Source organism: Anguilla rostrata, chromosome 6, assembly GCF_018555375.3.
Source record: "Anguilla rostrata isolate EN2019 chromosome 6, ASM1855537v3, whole genome shotgun sequence".
Taxonomy (NCBI): domain Eukaryota; kingdom Metazoa; phylum Chordata; class Actinopteri; order Anguilliformes; family Anguillidae; genus Anguilla; species Anguilla rostrata.
Genome location: NC_057938.1, coordinates 26,207,205 through 26,231,315, shown reverse-complemented (window position 1 = coordinate 26,231,315; position 24,111 = coordinate 26,207,205). Strand labels below are relative to the sequence as shown.

The 24,111-nt window shown below is 39.6% G+C and overlaps 1 protein-coding gene across 3 annotated transcripts in view; it reads left to right on the top strand.

Annotated features, from left to right (window-relative positions):
- snx9a (sorting nexin 9a) overlaps positions 1–24,111 on the top strand; it is a 49,308-nt gene that overhangs the window by 5,602 nt on the left and 19,595 nt on the right. The window contains exons 2-10 of one of the 3 annotated variants that reach the window (XM_064339250.1): positions 3,133–3,219; positions 4,917–4,991; positions 8,460–8,558; positions 14,170–14,244; positions 16,257–16,422; positions 21,891–21,926; positions 23,448–23,589; positions 23,690–23,774; positions 23,915–24,040. In XM_064339250.1, coding sequence (XP_064195320.1) covers positions 3,133–3,219; positions 4,917–4,991; positions 8,460–8,558; positions 14,170–14,244; positions 16,257–16,422; positions 21,891–21,926; positions 23,448–23,589; positions 23,690–23,774; positions 23,915–24,040 — 891 coding nt within the window. The remainder of the gene's footprint in view (positions 1–3,132; positions 3,220–4,916; positions 4,992–8,459; positions 8,559–14,169; positions 14,245–16,256; positions 16,423–21,890; positions 21,927–23,447; positions 23,590–23,689; positions 23,775–23,914; positions 24,041–24,111) is intronic. The other 2 variants (XM_064339251.1, XM_064339253.1) reach the window with 2 other exon arrangements.

Genomic DNA, 24,111 nt, shown 5'->3' with positions numbered 1-24,111 from the left:
ATTGGTTGTAATATATCATTATTTATAGGTGAGATATGGTACATAGGCAGTCAATGTCAATGTTATGTCAGTAACATAACTAAAATGTGTTTTCGATATTTTAGAAATAGTTTGTTTAATTTACTAGCATCCTAGAAGTAGGCCTAGACTTGGTCATTAGCATGTTTACACAGTGAGTGAATCATCTTAAGGTTTTAAGATTTTGTTTCATTTTATGTAATTATTTGGAGTCAACTGAAACATTAGCTTTACTTTGTGGTACTTGGGCATATGTACATGCATATATTTTATATTAATTTTGGCTTGGCTAATTTAAAGCTTGCTAACTAGTGCCAGGTTTGGTCTGCTAAGCAAACTTAGTTTAAAGCTGAAAAACTGAGTTTCATTAACAATGACTGTTATAAGAAAAAACATAAAAGATAAAACATACAGTCAACCATTTATTACCATTTGTTATTTTCTTGCCCTAAACTAAAATAATACTGTTTCATTTAAAGTTGCTTGAATATAATGTTTGAGTTTTCCATATGATTAATAAATATTAAAGCAAATGCCTTGATGAAGGTTAAACAGTCTGGCTTCTATCTTTAGCCTTAATCAGCCGTGCATTAACACATTGACTTTTCAAGAGGTACAGTAGCCTTATAGTCCTGAAAATAGCCTACTTCACAAAAATGTCACATTGATGTCAGAATATGATGGACTACAAATCATCAATAGGCTGTCTTGCTGTACTCATTTCTTCTTTGAAGGCCAAAGCAAGGTGTCTATGAAGGTGTAGTTTATAAGATAAGATTGCACATAGTGCATGAGACATTTTCTCCTGCGGGCATCACACATTTGTGGTCTTCTCACCCTCTTACACCACTGTCAGGTGTAAGAGTTGGTTGACTTCATTTAGTGCATATATTTTCCACTAAGACTTTAACATTATTGTCCTCTGTCCACTTGAGTACAGTACACACAAGAAACTATGAAACTATAAGCTTAAAGCTAAAGGTTTTGCGATCTCAGGCCATGATCTCTAAGGTAGCCTTATGTCTTTGTTCTCCCAGAATAACTCAATAAAACATGATCAGACAATGTCTGAAGCCTATCAGTCTACTGAAGCCTGATCATTTTTGGAAAGGAGATTGATTACTGTCTAGTACTTATTCACTTCTTCCTTTCCCAGTGTTCTTTGTGAAGTAAAGCTGGAGAAAATGCCCTGTGGTGCCTTTAAGTTAGTCTGCTGCTGTACAACAAGCTTTAGGCACCTTAAAAAGAAAACATACTTGACCAATCATACGGAAAACTCTGAGAATGTTGTAAAATGTCCCACCCCTAGTTTACATACAGCACATCTCATGGGGGTCGGCCGTCGTGTTTGGAATATACATAAGATTTCTGGTTTTGATAATATTCCGGCTCTACTCGTTCAGCTTGTTCAGTATTCGTTGGTTAAATAGCTGTAAACTTTACTCAGTGGAGGATACCCTGGTGGAAATTTCAGCAAGCAGCCTAAGATGGAGTCTAGGTGATACTAGCTTCTGCTTTAGCTGGATATCATCTGTCAGCTGGACATGGTCTTGCTATTGTTGCTATCTGACCCATATTGCTGCCAGCTTGACAATCTTCATACCAGTTTAAAACCAGGTTAAGACCAAGCTGGAATTTCCACCAGGGTATCTCTCTGCCCTCTCATGTAGAGAAATGAGAATACAAACAGGAATTTTAGATTTGTAGTCAATTCACATGTGGTTAAATGGCAGATTCACAGCTTTTATTAAAGTGTATTTTCATACATTTTATTTTACCATGTAGAAATCACAGCATTTTTATGCACATCATAATGTTTCTGACATATTAATGTTATGTAAATGAAGGTAGTCATGTTTAGTACTTTGTCACATATCTTTTGCATGCAAGACTGCTTGAAGTCTGTGACCCATGAACATCACCAGATGCTGAGTATCTTCTCTGGTGATGCTCTGCCAGGCCTGTAGTGCAGTCATCTTCAGCTCCTGCTTGTTCCGGGGGCTAATTGCCTTAGGTTTTCTATTCACCATGTGAAATGCATGTTAAATTTTATTCATCAGGCGATTGACTTAGCCAGTCAAGAATTTTCCGGTTTTTGCCTCCTCCTTTATTGCTTCGGTAGTATGTTTGGGATCATTGTCTTTCTGTAGGATGAAGTGCCGTCAAATGAGTTTGGAGGCACTTGGTTGAACATGAGCAGATAAAATGCTGCTATCAACAGGTGCATCATCAATGAAGACAAGTGAGCCAATATCTGTGGCAGCCATACATGCCCAAGCCATAACACCTCCACCACCATGTTTCACAGATGAGAAGGGGTGCTTTGGATCTTGGGCAATTCTGTGCACAAGACATCTTTCCATAACTCTGCAGGCTCTTTTAGGTACTTCTTAGCAAACTGTTACCTAAGCATCATATTTTTGTAGTGAACAAGTAGTTTGCATCATGTAGTGTGGCCTCTGTAGTTTTGTCCATGACGTGTTCTGCAGGCAGTAGTCACACCCACGTCTTCCTACTGAAGAGCGTTTCTAATCTGTTGGGCAGGTGTTTTTCTTTGTTATGGTGAGAATTCTTTGGTCATAAACTGTAGAGGTCTATCTTGGCCTATCAGGTCCTTTGAGATTACTGAGCCTACCAGTTCTCTCTTTCTTCTTAATGATGTTTGAAACAGTTAGTTTTGGTAATTCTTTCATTGCTATAACTCTGGTCCTCATGTTGACTAACATCAATAACGGACTCCAAAGGCAATCAAAAGCCAAATCAAAACTAGATACTGAAAGCTGTCTTATGCCTGCACTAAGGAAGCAATTGAATACACACGACTAATGTGAAACATTTGTGCCTAGCATTATAGTGCCCTGAATGGGGGGCTATGTATAAAAAGTTCTGTAATTTCTACATTGTGAAACCAAAATTATAAAAATACACTTAAATAAAAGCTGAGATATATATGTTATACTGTAATGTATTTGTATGTTTGTATGTATTCATACACACAAACACACTTAATAAATGTATGTGGCTTTCTAAATGTGCTGTGTTGTTAATGTGGGTTTGTGTATTTGTATGCATTAGCATTTGTAACCATCTCTCTCTCCGTCTGTCTCTGTTTAGGCTCAGGTTTTATACGACTTCACTGCTGAACCTGGAAATAACGAGCTAACAGTGAAAGAGGGTGAGACGATCACCATCACCAACCAGGTGAGCCTCCAACCAGGTGACTCCACCAACCTGGCTCCAGGCGGAAGTGTGTAATAGTCACATGACTGCTCACAGTGTTGTATTTCCATCACTAACATCTGACGATTTGTTTATTTTAAATACCAAGAATAAGGCAATGTGAATTAAGTTTTTGTTCAGTAAATGCAAAAACTATGGGTCAAATTTACTAACGAAACAGTCCCAGGGCAAAAACTTTTGTTGTAATACGGCACTGTTAAGGTTGCAGATATCAACACATTAATGGCCAATTTACAAAGACTGTTTCTATTTATATAGTCAAATAAATAAAACATGCCCTTACACATCACTAAGATTACGAGGCACTAAGAAATGGGTACGGAGCAACCAGGCACAAGTAGTATGGGAACTACATGGAAAAGAAACTTAAATTTACAGATCAGGAAATACAGTTAAGGGTCAACGAGGTAGCTACATCATTACAGCATAAGAATACAACGCGGGAGAGGACGAGGAGGACTAAAATTCAGAATGACGTCACATACAAAATGAATTATTTAGGTACAGCAAAACGAACAATAGAGGACGCAAAGAAAAGATGGCATGATGTTAGACAGTGTACCAAAGAAAAACCCTACGAGGTCAAAAGACACATGGTCCAACTAAGGAAACAGTATTAGCACCGATAGAACAACAGGTGGAAAATTCCCAGCAAAATGAGCAAATTGTGGGGGTTAACTTGTGATATGAGAAGGCCACGGTGCATCTCAAGGTAAAACTGTATGCACAATTCAATATAAACCCTACTGAATGCATACGCAGAACAACTGTTTAAGTTGTTTGAATTCAGAACTGTGTTTTCATACTGACTTCTAGCTGATGACTTCAATAGAAGTTTTGCATCTTTACAGAGATGATAATATATTATATCTGAAAATAGATTAGAAGTGATAAGTAGAAGTGAAACTAATTTTAAATCCTGTCTCGAGTCCAGAGTCTTATGCATCGTACAATGCATTCGTTCATCTCCACCCCATGCCGCCCACAAAGTGAAGTGATCTGAGGATGTGCGTGCACTTTTCTCTGGTATCCTGTGCGTGAGTTATAGGCTATGTCAGCGCAGACCAATTAGCCCCGTCTTATAGGAGTTCTAAAATTCTCACACAGAGAGGGGAGTTTCAATAACTGCATGCTTTAGTCATTTAGACTGAATGCTTAATTGGCCTATTTTACAAGATCTCCACCCTGTTTTAGCACGTTTACTCCGGGTATTCATATGCCTGAACACATCAAAAGGGAAACTGTAGAGTGATGTAATTCCCACAAATTACATCCTAATAGCGATTTGACCGTTTGCAACAGTTTAGTAAATTCCATGTAGGTATTGCGACCTTTTTGCAACTGATTTTTCTTAAGAAAAGCAGTCGCAATCCTTCAGTAAATCTGGCCCTATGTCTTTGGTCGAAAAAAATGATAAAACAAAAGAGGAAACGAAAGAATTTTTTTCAAATTCAATATGAGAATGAACTCCTTTGTTTTATCACTTGTGAATGAATGGTGTCAGATTTATTGTAAATTATTAAGAATATCAGCTGAATCGCCTCATTACCAAAGGTGTTAAAATCCAGGGTTTCCCTCATTCTCATGAATGATTGGAGGTCAGTTAGTTTGAACAACGCTGGCTATTGTGTTTCTCACAAGCTTTAATCCCATTGCAGAACATAGGTGGAGGCTGGATAGAAGCTCAGAACTCCAGGGGAGACGTAGGACTGGTTCCTGAAGACTATATTGAGGTAAGACAGACAAATTACCATTGTTCTCAGAAAATATCAACAAAGGATTGAAACTTGGATGCCTTCGTGTTTTATCATGCCACTCATATTTGAACCAATGATAGCTGTTCCGCCTATTTAGCTTTGGATACCCTCACATAATAATTGTTATTACTGTGTTTTAGGGGGATAGTGATGAAAGCTTTTAGTGAATAGAAAACTATAGGCTTCTGGTACTTACATCTTCATAACATGTAATTAGCATCCTAAAAAAACTGGCATGATCAGCTCTGCACTAAGCATTGTTTCTCTTCAGATGAATAGACCAGCAGCTGTTTGCTGTGGCGTAGCTGCTAATCCAGTGTTAGCTGTGTCAGAACAATTTACTGTAAGACATTGTCCATTAAAGCGCCAACATAGACGTTGATTGGCTGGGCATAATGTTCCTTACTGTCAGAGAAGTTTTGCTAGTCAAATCTGTCCTGTGGGTGTTTTTGGTGATCCTGGGTGTAGACTTCCCCAGAGGGGACCAAAATATCACTTTGTTTTCTTGTTCCTGTTCTTGGGTAAAATAACTGTGGCTGAAACTGAAAGTCAAACTGTCTAGAGATGGTCATTTATTAATATTCTCATGCATGTGCAACTGGAGATACTCCACCCTTCTAAGATGAGGTTTTTACAGTAATCTAAGTGAAGGCCCTCAAGCTCCCTCCTGAGATTCTAACCCACAACCTCCTTAGTACGGGTCCAGCTCTGACCATTGGCTAGGTCTACTTTTGTCTGTCTTTGAATTAATAAACAAAAAAGTTAAAATGGTAAAAACCTTTAATGATGAAAGTGAGTTGACCGAAAAAGAAAATGATTGTCTGAACCCGCTCAAAAATCAAATAAGAACAGTGACTTAGCCTATAATCGTGCACACAGTGCGATTGGACCTCAGTCTTCAGGCAGGACTCTGAAGCTTGTTCTGTGCAGATGGTGGGATTAGGGGTGGGATTAATTTTTTGTGGCATTAAATGGCAGGGTCCACTCATCGCGGTATGGGAGGGGTGACAGGCTGGACATGGCATGTTGGGAGAGGGGTAGGGAGGGGGGATCTCTGTCAGATTGAACCTGGAAGCAAAACTCCAGGCCTTCAGGCTGTCCTTGATTTTGTGATACGTTGCACTCACATTGGTTTACCTTTCCAATTGGTCTGTCTGCCTCTCTCTTTCTCTCTCTCTCTCTCTTTCTCTCTCTTTCTCTTTCTCTGTCTTTCTCTTTCTATAAATGTATGTGTGTGTGCATCCATCTGAATGTATATTTGACAGGCTCAAATACCTTCTCAGTGTGTCCCTTCTCTAGGACCAAAATAAGTTCAACATGTGAAAGCAACATGCCCTTTGCTAACCAGACTTCTTTTAAATAGGGGATGTGAATTCGTTGCAGAACCTAGAGGAAAGGCTTGATAAACAATTTAGTCTCATTCAAAACGCTGCCTTCCATTTTACAGTTTCCGCTTACTAATGAGACAGGAATGCTGTGCTCTCTCCATCCAGACACTGGAGGAACTTTCTTGTAGCCTTTAGCTTTCTTTCACAACTGTGTGTGCTGCTAACCACTCACTTAGAGCTCGAAACCGTGAATCCCTTAGGTACGGGCATAGAGATACTGTCTGGCACAACAAGTAATCCAATACATACGGAAAGCGTGCTAAAATATACAGTGGATATTTTAATATTTCACTAATTTCAGCTGTAAGCATAAACAGTATTGTAACAATATAGTGAAATATATTGAATTATGTATAATTCTACACATTTTAGAAATATTATGTGCAATATCACAAATATGCTAGTAACTCACATTTGTAATTTGTGAAATATAATAGAAGTAGATTTTTCTGATGTTGGATTTTAGGTCCAACATCAAGGGATTGCAAGAGATGCTTTTATGTAATGTCAAAATTTGCTTTGAAATGCCAATAATTAGACAAATGGAAGCCCTTGGTTTGTCTTATTTACAAAAGGAGGTATCAAAATGATATAAACGTTAGCGTGGAACTGTAGTGTAAACTTTGTCTAGCAGTTTTTACTGTTTTTTGTACTTGTACTTTTTTTTGTACTTTTGTACATTAAGTTCAATTCCTGCCTAACTAATTTTGTTGGGGAAAATAGAAATACTTTAAATGTATCACCTGAAGCTAAGGGCAAAGAGCACTGATTAGATTTGCTAGAGGTGTAAATCTTTATGATGACATTATTCACAGGGAACGCCTGTGTCACCATCCTACTGAATCCTTGATTTACATTTTCTTTTGTAATTTCTCCTAAGGTTTTCTTTAAAATTCTTCCTTAAACTAAGTACAGCATATGCTTCTTGTAGTTTTTTTCCTTTGTAAAAAAAAAAAAAAAAAAGCCATGTGACTGATTGTCCAAGCTGTAGAAATGTGCAGTGGATCACTAGCCAACAAACGGTTACATAGGTTGATACCAGTATGACACACATTTTATTACCGAGAGGAATCCTTCTTGGACGCCAGCCCAAAGGTGACAGCATGGTTTCGACGTGAATCCTTTGCAGGAGGAAATTTGTTGTTATTCATCGGTATGGCAAATTTATGATGCAGCAAAACTGCATTTGCGTTTTAGATAAGAATACAGTTACATTAAGCTGTGTTCCATCAGTGTGTTTTGAATTTTAGAGATCGTAGCATGAAGATTGTTGCATTTCACGTAATTGTGTTGGTTCTGTTATCTCTAGCCAATCAGGCACTGTAGTTCTGGTCTGTTTTGCATGTGATAGAGACCAAGGCTTGAATCACAGACTAAATTCATGGTAACACTGTGCTTCCCCCTAGCCTATGTCTAATTAACACCTCTTTTTCTGAGTACATGCCCTGTTTTACGTATGTAGTTTTTTGTGCCAGAGGAAGAGCACGTTTCATTTTCGCTAGCTATAAAAAAATCTAACAGCACATCATTATGGAATTCACTATGACCTAATGTTGTGCCCGGAAAAATACTATCACTTATTCTCATATATGAGAGATTAGATCATATGGAGATGATAGTCTAAGCAGAATAGGTTGTATCACAATCTACTTTTTTTACCGCAATAAATTGCTTGAAGGTGTTGTCATTGTTGGATGACCTTTGAAGCTTTTAAAAACTTCATAAGTTTTAATGAACCATCATAAAGACCCCATTTTTACTCGGGTTGCTCTGAGCCAGCTCAAAGGCAGAGATTCTTTCTCAGTCCTGCCCCTGTAGAGCCACAGTATCTGCCTGTTCTGGTTTTCATTGTAAATTTCACCACCAGTTCAGAACAAAGAAACCAGGCGAGGTGAGTTAATTGGTCATGTGTTGAATAACAATGAAAACCAGTAGAACCTGTGGCTCTCCAGCTGCAGGATTGAGTATCGCTGCTGTGAGCTACATCCTCTCTCTGGGTCTGAGTGAGGTTCTGCACAGAGCTGAGGAGTGAAGTGCCTTCACTCTTTTTCCACAGCTCAACGCCTCCCCTGCAGTTGGGAATGCCACTGTGCCAGACCTGTCCTTCTTTGATGCCTTTGCCCCACCAACGGCCAGCGCCGCAGCCAGCAACCAGGTACCTCATCACAATGCATGACATTCTTCAGATATCCTCCTCCTGTGTCTGGTAGTCTACACAATCCTGTACCTTCCCTTTCGCACTTTGATTCAGGTCTTCACTTCAAATGAGAATTGAGTTGGCATTTGACCTAACCGGCTAAATCAAGGTTTAACAAGACCGGGTCAAAACCTAGTATATGGCTGGACCGGCCGACCAATGGTGTAACTTCATAACTCAGCCGACCAATGGTGTACAGTAACTTCATCACTCAGTCAGTCACTCAGTCACAGACATTCGCGTTTCCAGGGCTGGCTCCGCTGTTGCAGTCCAGCCAATAAAACTACAAAAACAGAAATTTATCTCCCTGGAAGATATCATGACATTTCACTGTTATGCTGGAATACAGTGCAATGCAGATATAATCAAGGCAACCTCTCACTTGCATTCATTAAAAGTGCCTTTTATACACAATTGTGCTATTACTTGGTTTCCCTCCCTGCCCATGTAAAGCACTCGTTTGGCTGCTGTAAGCTATAATGGAAAATTTGCATGTGATTTGCATCGTCAGTGAGTTCAGTCAGCTGTCACTCAGCACGTTCTATCTATCAGGACAAGTTGTTCAGTGTATTAGTGATATCTAAATGCGTTGATGTTATTGAGGGAATGGATTTCCTTCATGGCCCAATAAATTATGAGATTTTGCTATGCTTTGGGTTGGGATAATTTTCTTAAACTAAATAATTTTGATCCGGTCCAGTCAAGTTTGAGACCTATATTTCCACATTTGCAGTCTATATGTCACTAAGCTGCATAGGCAAATGTAAGCATCCATCAGCCAGCTGCTTACATTTTTAAAAGATTGGGCTACTGTATATTGCTATTGTTATTGCTGGCAATGCATGGTAGTGATACAAAAAGCCTATTTAGATCTATTGTAAATTGTTTTAAAAATACACCTAGTTTCTTAAACAAGCCTGTTTGTGGAGCTGGGACTATTCACCTTCTGACGTAAAATTTCTTGCTCAGATATAACCATAGTGTTCCAACTGCAGTAGCACTCAATGACCCTAGAGTGTATGAGTTGATAATTAAATCATCGCATGACACTATTAGAAATGCAGTTATTGTGTAGACTGAAATAAAATGGCGAGGCTACCTCCTAGCATTGATGAGCCCTGTCCTGCATGGGTTCTGATAGACTTTCCCTATTAGCATTTGCTCTTTACTTTGTCGTTTAAAGCCTGCTTTTTATCAGCAGTCTTTTTGTTCAAAGTTCACCACGTGCTTCACATGGTTCAGTCCCTGATTTACATGTGCTTATCATCTTCCTACCATATGACTGCAGTTAGGCTACTAACTGGTAGATGATACTCAACCGTCTACAGCATATTATTGTAAAGCATGGGCAATAACGCTAATCAGCACTGTTTTCATGGTGATCTTTTGTCGCAAGGCTGAGGGGCTGCTAACCACCCCGAGCTTGCACCTTGACTACCTGCAAAAGAAATAATCCAACACACAAATGCAATTGACATGGTTGTAGCTCTATGCTAATTGTATCCTTTCTTTTCCATTGTAAATAGAATGTTCAGTTGAAATAATATGTGCAGTCATTTTGTTTTTTCATTTTGAAAGGTGATAATGATACGTTTTCTTGCACTGTGCCTTATATTGTTTCTTCTCGCTATATACAGGACTATCATAAGCATTTTCTCATCAATTATGTAATCATACTGTGGAATCATAAAGTGTTTTTGAGCCCAGATTACAGTGTTGTCCATGTTTATTTGGTCTACAGTGGAATAAGAAATAATGAAAATGCAATGCTAATGAAATGTATTGGTGAAAACTTCGTTATTTATTTAGCATGTATTTGGTAAACTCAGATGCATACTGACATCGATAAATTGCTTAAAACAATAAACTGGTGAATTATGTCGTAACATTTGTAGCTTACACAAATTTCCAAAATTGTGCTTGTTCTGGTTCTGTTCTTGAACCTGCTGCATTGTATCTGTGGAACATACAGCTACTGATGAGGAGGTGTTTCCCATACAGGAAAACCATTGTAGATTTCTGCTCAATGAGACCAGTGTCAGCATGACTCAAACTGATGATCTCATTCATTCAGTCTTGGCCAAACTGTTCATTATTGCTGTCTGTGGGGGGTCTGCTGTTTTTCAAATGTAAACATGTACAACCAGAATATGTTTCTTCAGAGGACAATAAGAGTAATGTGAAATTTATTTTTATTTTCAGAAATATTTTTTATTAATACAGTGCTCTTATTGTGTTTTATAAGTCTGCTAGAATTAATTTCTAAATGATATAATCCAGTCAACATTGCCCCGAGGATGTGTGGGAATGCTCTTCTTCTTTCTCTGTCTTGTTTGCTGTATAAGTGGTGTTTACATTCCTGTTTGCTCTCTACCAGCCCTTTGAGTGGTTTTTTCAGCATCAGGACTGCAATATTCTAATAATTGTCGGAAAGTGTTGTGTGTTGTTTGTCTGTCTTAAAAAGAAAGGGCAGCTGGCTTTATAAACACAGGATCATTTTCAAATGTGGTATGCATCCTATGGCCTGGAATCAGATTTGTACCCGCTGTGACTGATAGCCCCACAGTGCTGTTCGTAACTGCACATATCGTTGGCCGGGGTGAAAGGGTGTCTCGTCAGCAGCGGTTTTCACACCTCATCACCAAGTGTGGTGCTTCTGCTCAGCTTGTGGCGGTCAGAAATGTAGTCCTCTGGTCCAGTGGCTGCATTATTCATCTGTAGGCCTGCAGAATGAAAATAATTAGCTGCAGGATGCAAAGCCTTCAGAGGACGGGGATGCCAGCCTTCTTTTTCAGATGATGCCGTTGTGATGGCACGTGCCTGAAGTTAAGCATTCCTAATTTGAGAGAAAAGGGAAATCGGCAGCTAGAAAGTTCTTTAAAAAATATATGTTTAGTGAATATTGTTGTGTATGTTACTACTCTGTAAGACAGAGGATACCCCTTGGTCTTGATTGTGGAAGATGCCTCATGAATATAGTAAAGTTGGCTACACTTATAGTTGATGAATGAAAGGCTCAGATTCATGGATTCAGGAGTTTGTGTGCACAAAGAATCAGATTCAGCCACAAAGGAGTGGGTGTATACAAAGGCACAGATTCAGGGATTCAGGAGTTGGTATGCACAAAGACTCTGATTCAAGGACAGAGGAGTTGGCATGTGCAGGGGGTTTAAATTCAAGGCCTCGGGAGTTGGTGTGTGTCAGCCACTGTAGTGGCAGGCCTTCCTCTTTTCCCCGACAGTGAAACATGGCCGCCGAGTTCCCAGGTGTGTAGGCCCAGTGTTCACTCAGCCCTGCCGTTTCCACCGTGATATCAGTGCAGAACAGAAGCAGATGTCTGAGCTTTTCTGTTTTCGCCTCACATATTGCTGCAGAAGGTGGAAATGAAAACAGCTGTAGTGTAAGATGTCTGCAACATGCGGTTTTCTCTTTTTGCTTTTTCTTTAGAGGAAATCACATGTCAGTTTCTTAGCGATTAAACTGCGTGTTTGGCTTAGGCCACTCAGGCCATCCACTCTCTTAAGTCATAATATCAATGAGTGTGCAGTGTTGAATACCGTGAAAGCTTTCTTGCATGCTTTCATTTCCCTTACCTTAAAGGAAACAATGCATATAACATTTATTTTACATCTTTTATATTTTACACCCCCCCCCCCCCACCCACACACACACTCAGACAATTACAGATATACATGGAAAATATGCAGATGGCTGTCGCAATGAATCTGAGACTGCTTGATTACTGTAACACTGGTCAACAATTTTGTCTGTTCCAAAGTCCTATGGTTTGGCTCTGCATTTGAATTCCACTGTTTGTTAATCGAGAACCTTGGCACAACGTGATAGCGTTCCTATCCATAAAGCTTTATCTTTGAAAGCGAGTGTACATGGACATTTCCATATTTCCTTTGCACAACCTCCTAACACATCTTTGTCTACGATGGCTATGAGACGTTGGTGAAATGCTTGGTGGGAGTTACTTTACAATGTCATATTAGAAAATCGGTCACTGTATTTGGTTAGCCTTTAAACGTAAGTAACAGCATAAGTGCTGTGATTCAGTTTTTCCCTTGAGTATAGATTCGAGGGGTTGCAATAATGTCAACATTTATCAGAGAGCTGCAGGCCGCTTACCCAGTTAAGGTTTGAAGGTTAAGTTTTGGTGCATGAATAAGCCCCACGGTCTCTGATCGAATCGAGATGGTGCAAGTGTCCACTGTGGCCACACACAGTTTCTAATTGCATCACCCAGGGATGGGAGGGTTCAGTCATCAGGGGTCAGGGGTGCAAGTTTGGCCGTGGGCTGTGGTGTGGGAAGAGGCAGCCTGGCCACGCCTGTTGTTCTGGAGGAGAATGACGGGTGTTTTCATCCTCCTGACTCGCCAGCAGGCTTTCTCACATGGATGCTACTAATCTGACATTCCAAATTAGGGTGGGAAGTGAACAAAAAAACAATAAGCATTTGACTGGAGCGCTGAAAAATGAAAAATAGTGTGCTAGCGGTAGATTTTTTAACTGGCTGAAGCTAATATTGTGTCTCTACCTCCCAAACCTCCAAGCAGTTGAATCACATAAAATCTATATTCTACTTTCTTCCCCAGACTGCACCTGTTTTGTGTATATTGTGAGTCTGAGCTTTGATGTACTCTGGCCCTTGTCCTGGCACTAGTTCATGCCAGCACACACAAGTTTCATGGAGATTGTTTTCTGGAGAATTTGTTTTAAGTCTAGTATTTTCCCTCAGTGTTTTTGGCACATTAGTTTGGATCCTGATTCCAGTTCCTCCAGCTGGTTTGCTTTCTCTAAAGCCTTGCTGGTTAAGTGGGTGAGGGAGTGAGAGAGAAAGAAAAGAAAGAGAAAGGGAAAAAAAAGAAAGTGCTATGCAATATTGTAGGTGGTTACAGTACAGACCTGGGTCAAATACAAGTACGTATTTGTATATTCACTACCAATTGACAATGATAATCGGTACAATTGGACTGGGGCCGTCAGCAGTCACTTGACTTTCAGAGCTGATAGGTACCAAGCTGTTTTCAAATCTTTCAACAGCTTGGTACAATTGTGCATTTTGCACCACTGGCTTTATGTTGTGAAAGTAGTTTCAAATAATTCTATTAAATCAAACACTTTGTATTTGAAAATTCAGTATTTTAAAGGTTTAAAGACATATTTGAAAGTAATTGCAAACACATGAAAATGCTCCTTAAATGTATTTTGAAATACATTTTGTAATTTAAATACTCGGTATTTGTAAATGCTGAATTTCAAATAATTTCTAAATAACATTTTAAAGTAATTGAAATACTTTAAATATGTATTTGACCAAGGTCTGTTGTAGAATGGCATGCCAAAAAAGCCAACATGGTTTCAAAATGACTGTTGCTTTGTATGTGACTTGGTGTGAAAATTACGTTTAGTTATTTGTATGTTTGTATTCAAGTGCTTTTATAGCTATTGGCTATAATAACAGAAATTGACCACTGGTGCGTCACATCAGCCTTCCTACAACGTGTTGCCAAGGTAACACTTTGCCTACAGGTGCTTCATGATGTCACCTCTCTTTCCCAAGGTGGATATAACTGGCTGTTCCTTTCAGCCGGATACTCCCGAAACCCCAGCCCCCTCCTTCGCATCCCCTGATGAGGTAACCTGGCCTGCAGCATGGGGGCGGAGCCACGCATGGGGCCCCATCCCAGCTCTGCCTGTGACGAGCATGATCTCGCCCCCCCACCCCCCCCTCAAAAAATTTCCCCCACACTGTTGCTGCCCAGACTGATTCTGACTGCGCAAACTTAATCTAGCATCACTTTGCACTGATCTCCAGCATCACCACCAACACTGATTCAGTTTTTTCTATTTATCAATCAAATTCCACCCATTTCTAAATGAGAAAGCTTGAGTATAGTACCCGAATGAGCAATGCAGTTTATCCGAAAATGAAACTTAAGAATAGCTCTGTTTTAGTTATATTTTGAAGAGCCTGCTAAGCTTTGTGATTTTTTAAAAATCTGATAGTGACCCTTGTGTGAATAAAGGCATCTGTGTACCTTGATCCATAAATGCTGGTAATGCTGAGTGCTTTCATGGTCTATGATTACGGACCAGTGCTGTTACGTGTTTTGTAATCAATCATAACGTTTTCATTGGTGTTTCAGCATGTAAGAAAATGTGCGTACTGTACCACTGGTGCTGTGCTATAGAGTTACATTTTAGCCCAGGTCATCTATAAGCCTACATGCTGCATCATAAATATGTACTGTACATTTTAAAATATGCAACCTGCTGTAATGTAGTTTATGTACTACTAACAGCGATCTTTGTGCTGTCACCATAGCTATTCTGCTTACCTGATCACCTGTCTGGGTTTCTTTGTTTCAGCAAAAAGACATGTTTTTGGATTAAGGAAAAGGCTTTGGTTACGAGTGTAGGCTGGGGCTTGTAGCCCAGTCACTGATGGTTTCTTTAGCTGACTCTGACCTGGAAATGACAATGGCAGCTTATGCTTAAGAGCCCCCCCCTTCCCCCCTCGCATGGTCATCCTCTGTCCCATATGCACGGAAGTTGTGAATGCAAAAACATTTTCCTCCTAAATATACTTTGTGTTTTACTGTGATGATGTGAATCATCACTTCTGCATTTTTATCAGACCAACCGCTACTTGCATTCTGATGTTTGTATGAACTTTGTCTCAAATATAGACTGAAATATTTCCGTTTTTTAATAGGTTCCCCAATTGGGAAAAATTTGGTCCTTTAAATTCTACTGAACCTGAATCTGGTATTATGATTTAATGCCAATCTGTTTTGTGCCCTAAAAGCCGTGAGTCACTCAATGAAAAATACCCATACGTGTAACATAATTATGGAGGCGGACGAATTTCTCTACAAACCTCAAGGCCGGCTGTATTGATGTGATGAGCCATTAAGCTTGTTTCACACTACCAGACATTCAAAGGACAAGGACTTGAGAGCTTCAAGATATTCAACCCCCGCATACTTTTCTGCAGTCATGCTTTTCACAGTGTTTTGATGATTGGCCATCTTTGTCTTTTAGGGCTGAAAGTACTTAAAATGGCCACATATCAATGGAGTGAGTTGGGCCACTGTAATATTGCAAACATTTTCCTTTTTCCTTAATGACAAGTCTTCACAAGCAAAAAAAAAAAAAAAAGAAAATCCAGTGGTATTGGGGTGTGGTTTGCTTTTCTGTTTACTATCGGGTAGGTATTAATGAACCTGTGCTTCATATCTCTGGTGAATAAGTTGCAAGAAGGGACAGTGTAAAAGGGTGTAGCAAGAAATGGTGAAATACAGTCATTGTTTTCCATTTCACCATAGCCGTTCATTTAATGAAAACAGAACTCCCAGTAATGCACATATTTAAGGGACATTGCTGATAAAGCACATCTAATGTTCTAACTACAGGCTGAATTTTTTTACACGAGATGTTTTCATAATACTACATGATGAATTGCTTCAATATTGAGGAAACAATTTAGTAAAATATTCTTTGTTTTAATTTCCAGAAATCTGAATGTTGTGTTCTAATACGTCACATCATTGCGTGGTTTCTGTTTTCTCCCAATAAAGTTAATTTCTTGGAGTCCCTCTGGTCGGTCATAATTGTATTCACAAAGCCAGTGTTGCTTTGTTACAGGCGAGCAACGGAAACGACCCCTGGTCTGCGTGGAACTCTGACCCTGCGGGAAACTCCGCCAACAACTGGGCGGCCAAGCCGGAGGGCACAGAAACCGGAAAGGCCGGAACGCCAGGAAACTGGAACTCCTCAGCACAAGGTCACCCTCAGGCCTACCAGGGTCCAGGTAAGGGCCTGGCCACTTTTCACTTTTTGGTCTTTAGACTTTTGACATTTATTTGCATAAATTTCCAGAACACAAATCAGAAATTCCACCCCACATCTGGAGATAGAGTGGAAAAGAGTCATACGCAAAAATACAGTGATTTTAAAATGGCCTTAAATAAAGCGCTAATATTTGGGCTAAAGTTGTATGTTAACTTTGTAAAAATGCCTGTGCTGAATTGTGTCTTAAGTCCTGAGTTTGAAATTATGCCCAGATTACAAGTATTTTGTTTTGTGGATAATAGTCCTGTGTCTCAATAAATGTAAGGGAAAGACGGCCTATTCAGTTTATTCAGAAGGAAGGATCACTCACTCCTGTGGTATGAGGTCATGTGCGAAAAGGGGGCTTCTGCCAGATTCTACCATATTCAGAGTTTCCAGTGCCAGATTCAGCTGTGTTCAGCTTCCAGTACAAGATTCAGCCCTGTTCAGAGTTTACCATGCCAGATTTGGCCCTGTTCAGATTTTCCAGTGCCTGAGCCCAGAGCAGAGGGAGGGAGCCACATTGTGGCAGGTTCTCTTGCAGTAAAATGCTTCTCCAGACCCATAATCTTCATTGGCTTGTGCCTGGGCGTGAGATTTCAGAAAAGAAAGCTGTGTTGAAAGGCAGTGTATTTCACGCTATTGACATCTTGCAGAGAGAATGCAGACAGACAGGTTTGATTACTGGTAATTGTCTTAAACAAGGCATTATAGCTATACAATGGGAGTTACAGTTTTTTAAAATAGAGCTACCATTTTGCTACCATGTTTTGAGGCAGCACTGTAGCCTGTCTGTAACAACAGCAACCACTCTATCTGTTAGTCTGTGTTTCTGTATTCAGCTTTCCCCTAGTTCGCAGATTTGTAGATTTGTCTCAGGAGTTTTACATAGAAAGGCTAGCTGAGCCCGAGACTCCATAGACGCTCATGAAGACCTCTGTTTTCTCTGAGCGTACCTGCATTTGTACCCATTGATGAATATTTACACTGGTGATTTCTGTGCCAACCCCATTACTTCCTTTTTCTTTTCTCCTCGAACACAATTCCTAAATAAAACTAAACGAAAATCATGACTGCGCTCTTGGTGTGAGCTCCGGGTCTGGGCTCTGAACTGTGGAGAGCAGCACACCTTTAAGCACCTGGGCTGATTAGCTAACGCAACCCAGGTGTGTGTGCTCTCTCCACCAGCCGGCACCGCCGAGAACAATCCGCCTCTCTGGCGGACCGAATGCCGCATGGTCATTGTATTTTCACTAAAATTTTATATTATGTAGGAGTCTTTCAGGTTGTTACATTAGCAGCATTTGAGTTGGTCGTCATTTATACATTTCAGATGTTAAATTATTAATAATACGTAATACATACTAACTAGTGTATCTGGACCAAAGCTTTTTTAAAAGTTTTTTATGTGGAAATGTATGAACAGCTGCAAGAATTCTGCTCTGGATTCTCACTTGAGCGGTACTTCAGTGGCTCATAGCTTCCTTAGTGTTTTCGCAATGATTCTCTGAAATTGGCTTTTGTTTATATGAACCATTTGGGTTTGGGGAAACTTTACCAAATCAAACACAGCACACTTGTTAACCTTATTTTTCTGTGAAAGAATGGGGCAATTCTGTAAATGTTCTCTGCAGTAAAGCGACATATGCCGTGATGTTTCAACTGACCAGTCCAGTTCAAAGTTACAAGTGTCAAGTGGGTACTGGTGGACAGATGCCAAGAACCTTGTAATGTATCCATTTTAAAGCATTTAATGGGTATATCATGACTCTGATGTCTTTTAATTATCTTTAATAGCACTTCAGTTTGTTTTGTGCTCTTAATATTCAGGTTGTACCAAATGTGGCCATTAATATCCATCAATGGCATGTGTATAGGATTTATCATTAGAGTCAGTATTTCTTAACCATTCCTATACTGCTCTGTTTTCTGCATAAAATGGTAGTTACATTAACACTAGAAAGGCATTGCAAGTGCAATATACCCCTCCTTTCATGACTTTTTCTAAATATTTGGCCTTAAAATAACTATAATTCTAAAATATCAGCTCATTAAAGAAATGCAGTTAGTTTGTGCCATTTTCTTTATATGACCCCCCAATAGACAGTAGGTAACAGGTGCTGATACCCATGTGTGAGTGGGTTTCTCTCCCCTCCAGCACGCTATTCAGCAACTGAATGACCGAAACATTGATATACAAATTGCTTGATCAAGCACTGTCAAAACAAATTTTGCACATATAATCACACAACATTAAATAATTGCAATCTTGTGATGAATTTACTCTGATTGACAGCGTGGGGATAAATAATTATGGGCGTTGTAGTTATAGAAATGACAGGTTTATAACTCAGTGGAGATAACGCCTACAACATATTTTCAATTTTTCACTGAAACTGTGACTTTGGCTAAAGACAATTGCATGGAATGCAATGCAATTTTTATGCAGTTCCTGCTCACACAGCCAACCAATGCTGTGCGTTCAATGTGGAATTGAAAGACAGTACATAGGCTATGTAAAAGTGCATTCAGTTTAGCGAGAGCAAGGGAAGGGAGAAGCGAGCTGAATTTACCATGACTGAAGAAATTACTTTTTAAAAATTGTGCTTTGTATTTCTTTAACTACTTTTTCCATTTTGTGTTTTGCCTTGTTGTGCGCATTTCTCAGGGCGCCATGTAATATGCCTTGACACATTTTCCCTTAGCCTTTATCAGAACCGCTATAATTTATAAATAAAAATGTTGAAATTGATGCAGCTGTGTTCTTCATTTCAAGGAAAATAGTTTTGCGACATATGGTTTTATAATCTTTATAAAAATTAGATTGCTATGAATGCTGAAATTGAAGCTATAATGCTGGATCAGCCTTGGCAGCAGAAGATAGTTCTGCCTTTCTAGTGTTAAAGAGAACAATTTCTGTCATATCCTGTAGAATTTGGATCACCTGGGAAAGACCTTGAAATAAGCATGTATTCATCCACCCACACACACACGTAGCCTCATTATGAAGTCATCACCTTCTGTATATTGGGTCTGTAGGGCATTATTCAGTTGTTGGATCTAAATTTGTTGAATTGTATGAAAAAAAGGCAGTTTTTCAATGCGCATGAAGCTTTTATACGAGGTGACACAGAACAGGGTCATCTGATCGTAGGAGATTGCCAGCTGTATTTGGCCAGAGCTGTGCTGTGATCTGTATGTATGACTTCGTCACTCATTCTTTTTAGCTTATGGAGTTTGTAGACTAGTCTCAGTGGTTCTCGATCTCAGTCCTGAAAGACCGCTATGTATTCTGTTTTTTGTTGCAGCCATGTAATCTCTTGCTGTAATATTTTTGAACACCTGTTTTTTTTTTCTTAATCTTAATAAGAAAACATTTTGAGTGCAGGTTGGGCTTGTTATCTTTGCTTTGTTTCTGAATTCTTCATTATCTACCTGACCACTTTCAAGCGACAACAGAAGACTCACCTCTTCAGGCTGCACCTCTCCCCATCCTTCCCTACCTCCCTGTAATCTCTAAATTGACTGTTAGCTTAGGGTTGTAACTAGGTAGCTGTTTCTTAGTTGACTTAATTAATGCACTCGTCTTAACTACTGCTTGTATTCTTTACATAGACTGCGTTGTTGCTGTTCTTGTTTGTGTTAGTGTTAATCAGATTAACCTACAGGGTCCAAGCTAAACTATGCAGTTGTTCCCTGCACTTGGACCGGTACTTCTCTCTCGGGTTTTCGACACACTTGTTCCTGGTTATGGTTATACACTTGAATATGGACTCTGGATAGGAGCGTCTGCCAAATGCCTGTAATGTAATGTAATCTACCAAATGGTTAGGTGACCATGTGTCTACTCTTTCACCAATTAGGAGTTTGTTGATTCACTTTAGTCCTTAACATGATCAGTTAAAAAAGACCTCTTTTCATGTAATCGTTTTCAGTATAGCACAATAAGCACAATATGAATATGGGCTGATTATTCTTCATTAAATGTGATTGTGGGTCAGTGATGTTTTAAGTTTTCAAAATGTCAAAAAATTGAAAATGGTAAATGGACTGCATTTAAAAATGTAATAGCAGCCATTTTTAAAGCTTTTATAAGTGGCTTCTTGGCTTTTTAAAAAATTGTGCTGCAAATTTGGTACTTTATATACATTTCAGTCAGTTATGAATCATGCAGTTAAGTCTGGCGGTATGGCTCTGTTCTGGAAGCCTTCCTGACGATCCATGCAAGCACGTATAGACAAGGCAGGGACAGCAGCCGCTAACCCCTCCTACAGGGGTACCGTAAACACAGAACAGATCCAGCAGCAATGAGGACCATCATTAACCTTTAATTATACAGGATAGATAGACAGCATGTCTTTAGACATGAGAGGGAACCAGAGCACCCGGAGGAAACTTCACACAGAAATGTTAAGCTCGGTTTTGAACCCGGAACCTTCCTCTGCACCACCCTGCCACCCCTTAAGGGATAGTCTGATAAACACACAAGGGAGGAGCTGGGGTGGTGGTGGCTTTTTAGATTAGCAGACTGCAGCAAGCATACATGTGGAAGGAAGCAGGTTTTGACTTAATGATTAATAATTATAAATGTAAATCTTGCATGACATAATCAGTCTATCTGCAAAAATGCACAAAATCATTGATTCTGCCATTCAGTAAAATGGATGACATCTTTACAAAACAACTAAATTATGCATTTCTGAAGGACCTGGTCAATTTCATATAGTATTTTTATAGAAATGATCTTTTTAGTTCATTTTTACAGTGTTATCGATGAACCAAAAAGATAAATGTTTAAAATAAACAATTACATTGTTTAATATAGCAATACATTTTAATAAATCAGACAGACTTGATTGAAAGAATGTAACATTTATACACATTCATTATATATAATAATATATTTAATTGGATAAAATGTATTGCTTGCGGACACATAAATTGACATGGCATGTAATTGACCCTTATTCAATTCTTGTTTATTCAAAAATAAAAAAAAGTGTGATTAAGAAAAATGAACAGTTTCAATCCCTGGGATTGCAATTGTGGTTGGAACAAAAACCAGCATAAACAGGGGTCTCCCAGGACTGAGTTGAGAACCACTGGGCTAGAAAATGTTCCCTCTGCTTCTCTGAAGTGACAGTGTTATGGTACGGCTATTTTTAAGATGCGTACTTAGAAACAGATTAAATCAGTATGAGACAAAATTCAAACAAATGAAAATAACGTTTCTGCATTCTACTTATTCGACTTCTACCTATTACATGTGCATTATAACCAGCATCTGCCCAAATGAATTTAGGCTTTTTTGTACATTATGTTGGAAATTTCTCTCTTGTGCTCTTTTGTGACTTTCACAGTTCTTATCTTTCAGTTTAGGAAATTGGAAAAGTGATGTGTTAAATTTCTGTATGAAGTGATAACTCTTCTCTTTATTCTTTTTTTAAGACATATATCCCTATCCGTGCTTAATTGATTATACAGGTATATCCTGAATTGACCTCATTTTTCTCTTTTGTGATATTTGACATTATGTACTATGGATTATTAACTCGGCATGAGTGCGATAATAACAGATAACTTTTTCTTAGTGCTTAGTGTGCGATTAGTGTTTTGAAATGCATGTACAGCAATGTATATGCATGCAAATGTGTGTGTTCATGTGAACAAAAAAATGAGCCCTACAAAACAAATCATAAAGCCACCTGTTTGGTCCACTGTGTGTTTCAATGGCTGATCAAAGTGTCATAAATGGTAAATGGACTGCATTTATATAGCGCTTTTATCCAAAGCGCTTGACAATTGATGTCTCTCATTCACCAGAGCAGTTAGGGGTTAGGTGTCTTGCTCAGGGACACTTCGACACACCCAGGGCTGGGATCGAACCGGCAACCCTCCGACTGCCAGACAACCGCTCTTACCTTCTGAGACTTGATTGGTCCCGGGAAAACAGAAGTATGGGGTGACAGTGGCTTGACTGTGGTTTGAGGTGACATGATGCGACATAGAAGTGTGTTTGGCTGGCAGCTCAGTGAAAACCATTCGGAAATCCACCCAAAGAAGAAATACGCTCTAATGAGATTGTCTGGCACAGAGACAGGGACATTGCAAGCTGGTGTAGAAGCCCGTAGTGGCCATTAGGTGTAGATCTTTCACCTTTGTAATGCTCTTTCTCAGATGTTTGTGCCTATGTTTGTGTTCCTTCAGAATTCCGTGTTTAGAGTCACAGCTTTGTGATTGGGCTGGAAATGTTTTGGCTTGAACTGTTGTGAATGGGGATATCTCAACAGAGTCCTACACCAGCTACCATAGTGAATATTGGAATGGAAGGATGATTGATTAATGGTTGAAGGATGGTAAGAGGATTGGTGGAAGATGGTTAGAGGATCGTCAGAGGGCAGTTGGAGGGTGGGTAGAGCATGGTTGAAGGGTGGTCAAAGGATTGTTGGGCTGAAGGTGGGTGGAGGATGGTTGGTATATGGTGAAAGGACAGGCTGAGTTTTGTACCAAACATAGCAGCCTCCTCACAAGCTACACATTACCAATGGTTTTTACGAGGCCTAGTGCACCCTCAGCTATCAGTCAAGGTTCACATGTTTCTGACATCATGCTTGGAGCATGAGCCTCCTTGCTTGCGATTCGGCTGAGTGGTGGTTTTCTCTGCAAAGAGTTGTGATATGCATGTGTGTGTGGAATGGTGGTATTTCACTAACCGTGACATTTAGCAATAACTACCCATTTTTTATGTTCTTTTCATTTTTTAAGTTCAAAATGCACAAGGTACTGCTTAAATGTTAAATTTACATCAATGTGTATACCACTAACCCTGTAGAAAAACCTGCTTATGGACTTTGTCAAAATATCAATCTTCTCATTGATAAATGCAAGTGCTTCTCACTTACCAGGAAAGCTTAAAAATTCAGCAAGACTGTCTAAATGCTGGCAGGCTTTGGTCAGGCCGGCTTTGGGCCCTGGGCCTCAGTTTTCTGTTGTGGTCTCACTCAGGTGCAGCAGACGACGATGAGTGGGATGATGAGTGGGATGATCCAAAGTCACCGGGGGGGTACGCCGAGTCCGAGGCTGGGGAGGGTGGGGCCAGCGGTCGGGGAGGGGCCCATGGATCTACAATGAAAATCTCTCTAAACAAGTGAGAATTCCCACCCTTCTCCACACGCTACACATATGATCTTCTTGCTGTGGTCTCTTGTATCTCTGAGTATCAACAATGCTTATACTTATATGTGCAGGTTCCCTGGCTTCTCCAAATCTGGTCCAGAGTTATATCTTCTTTCAAAACAGCCAGCAAAGGGAAAAGACAAGATTCCAATCTATGTGAGTAAGCCCATTTATTGTGCAGTTGTTTAGTGGCAAAGATGTTTTATTTAGGCATTATGGGAAGTTAGTCATTGAACTAGAACTCCCATTGCTCACAGCCTTTGTGGTCCAATGAGAAATGTCCTTTATGATTCCAGATGGGAGAGGTTGGCCCGGTGTGGCTGTATCCCGAGTCCCAATTGGATTGCATCGTAGCAGATCCCAAGAAGGGTACCAAAATGTACGGCCTAAAGAGTTACATTGAATATCAAATCACACCCAATGTAAGTTCCTGTTCATGCTATATTCAAAAAAAAATTCCATGACATATTTTAGTGTGCATAGTGCTTGATGA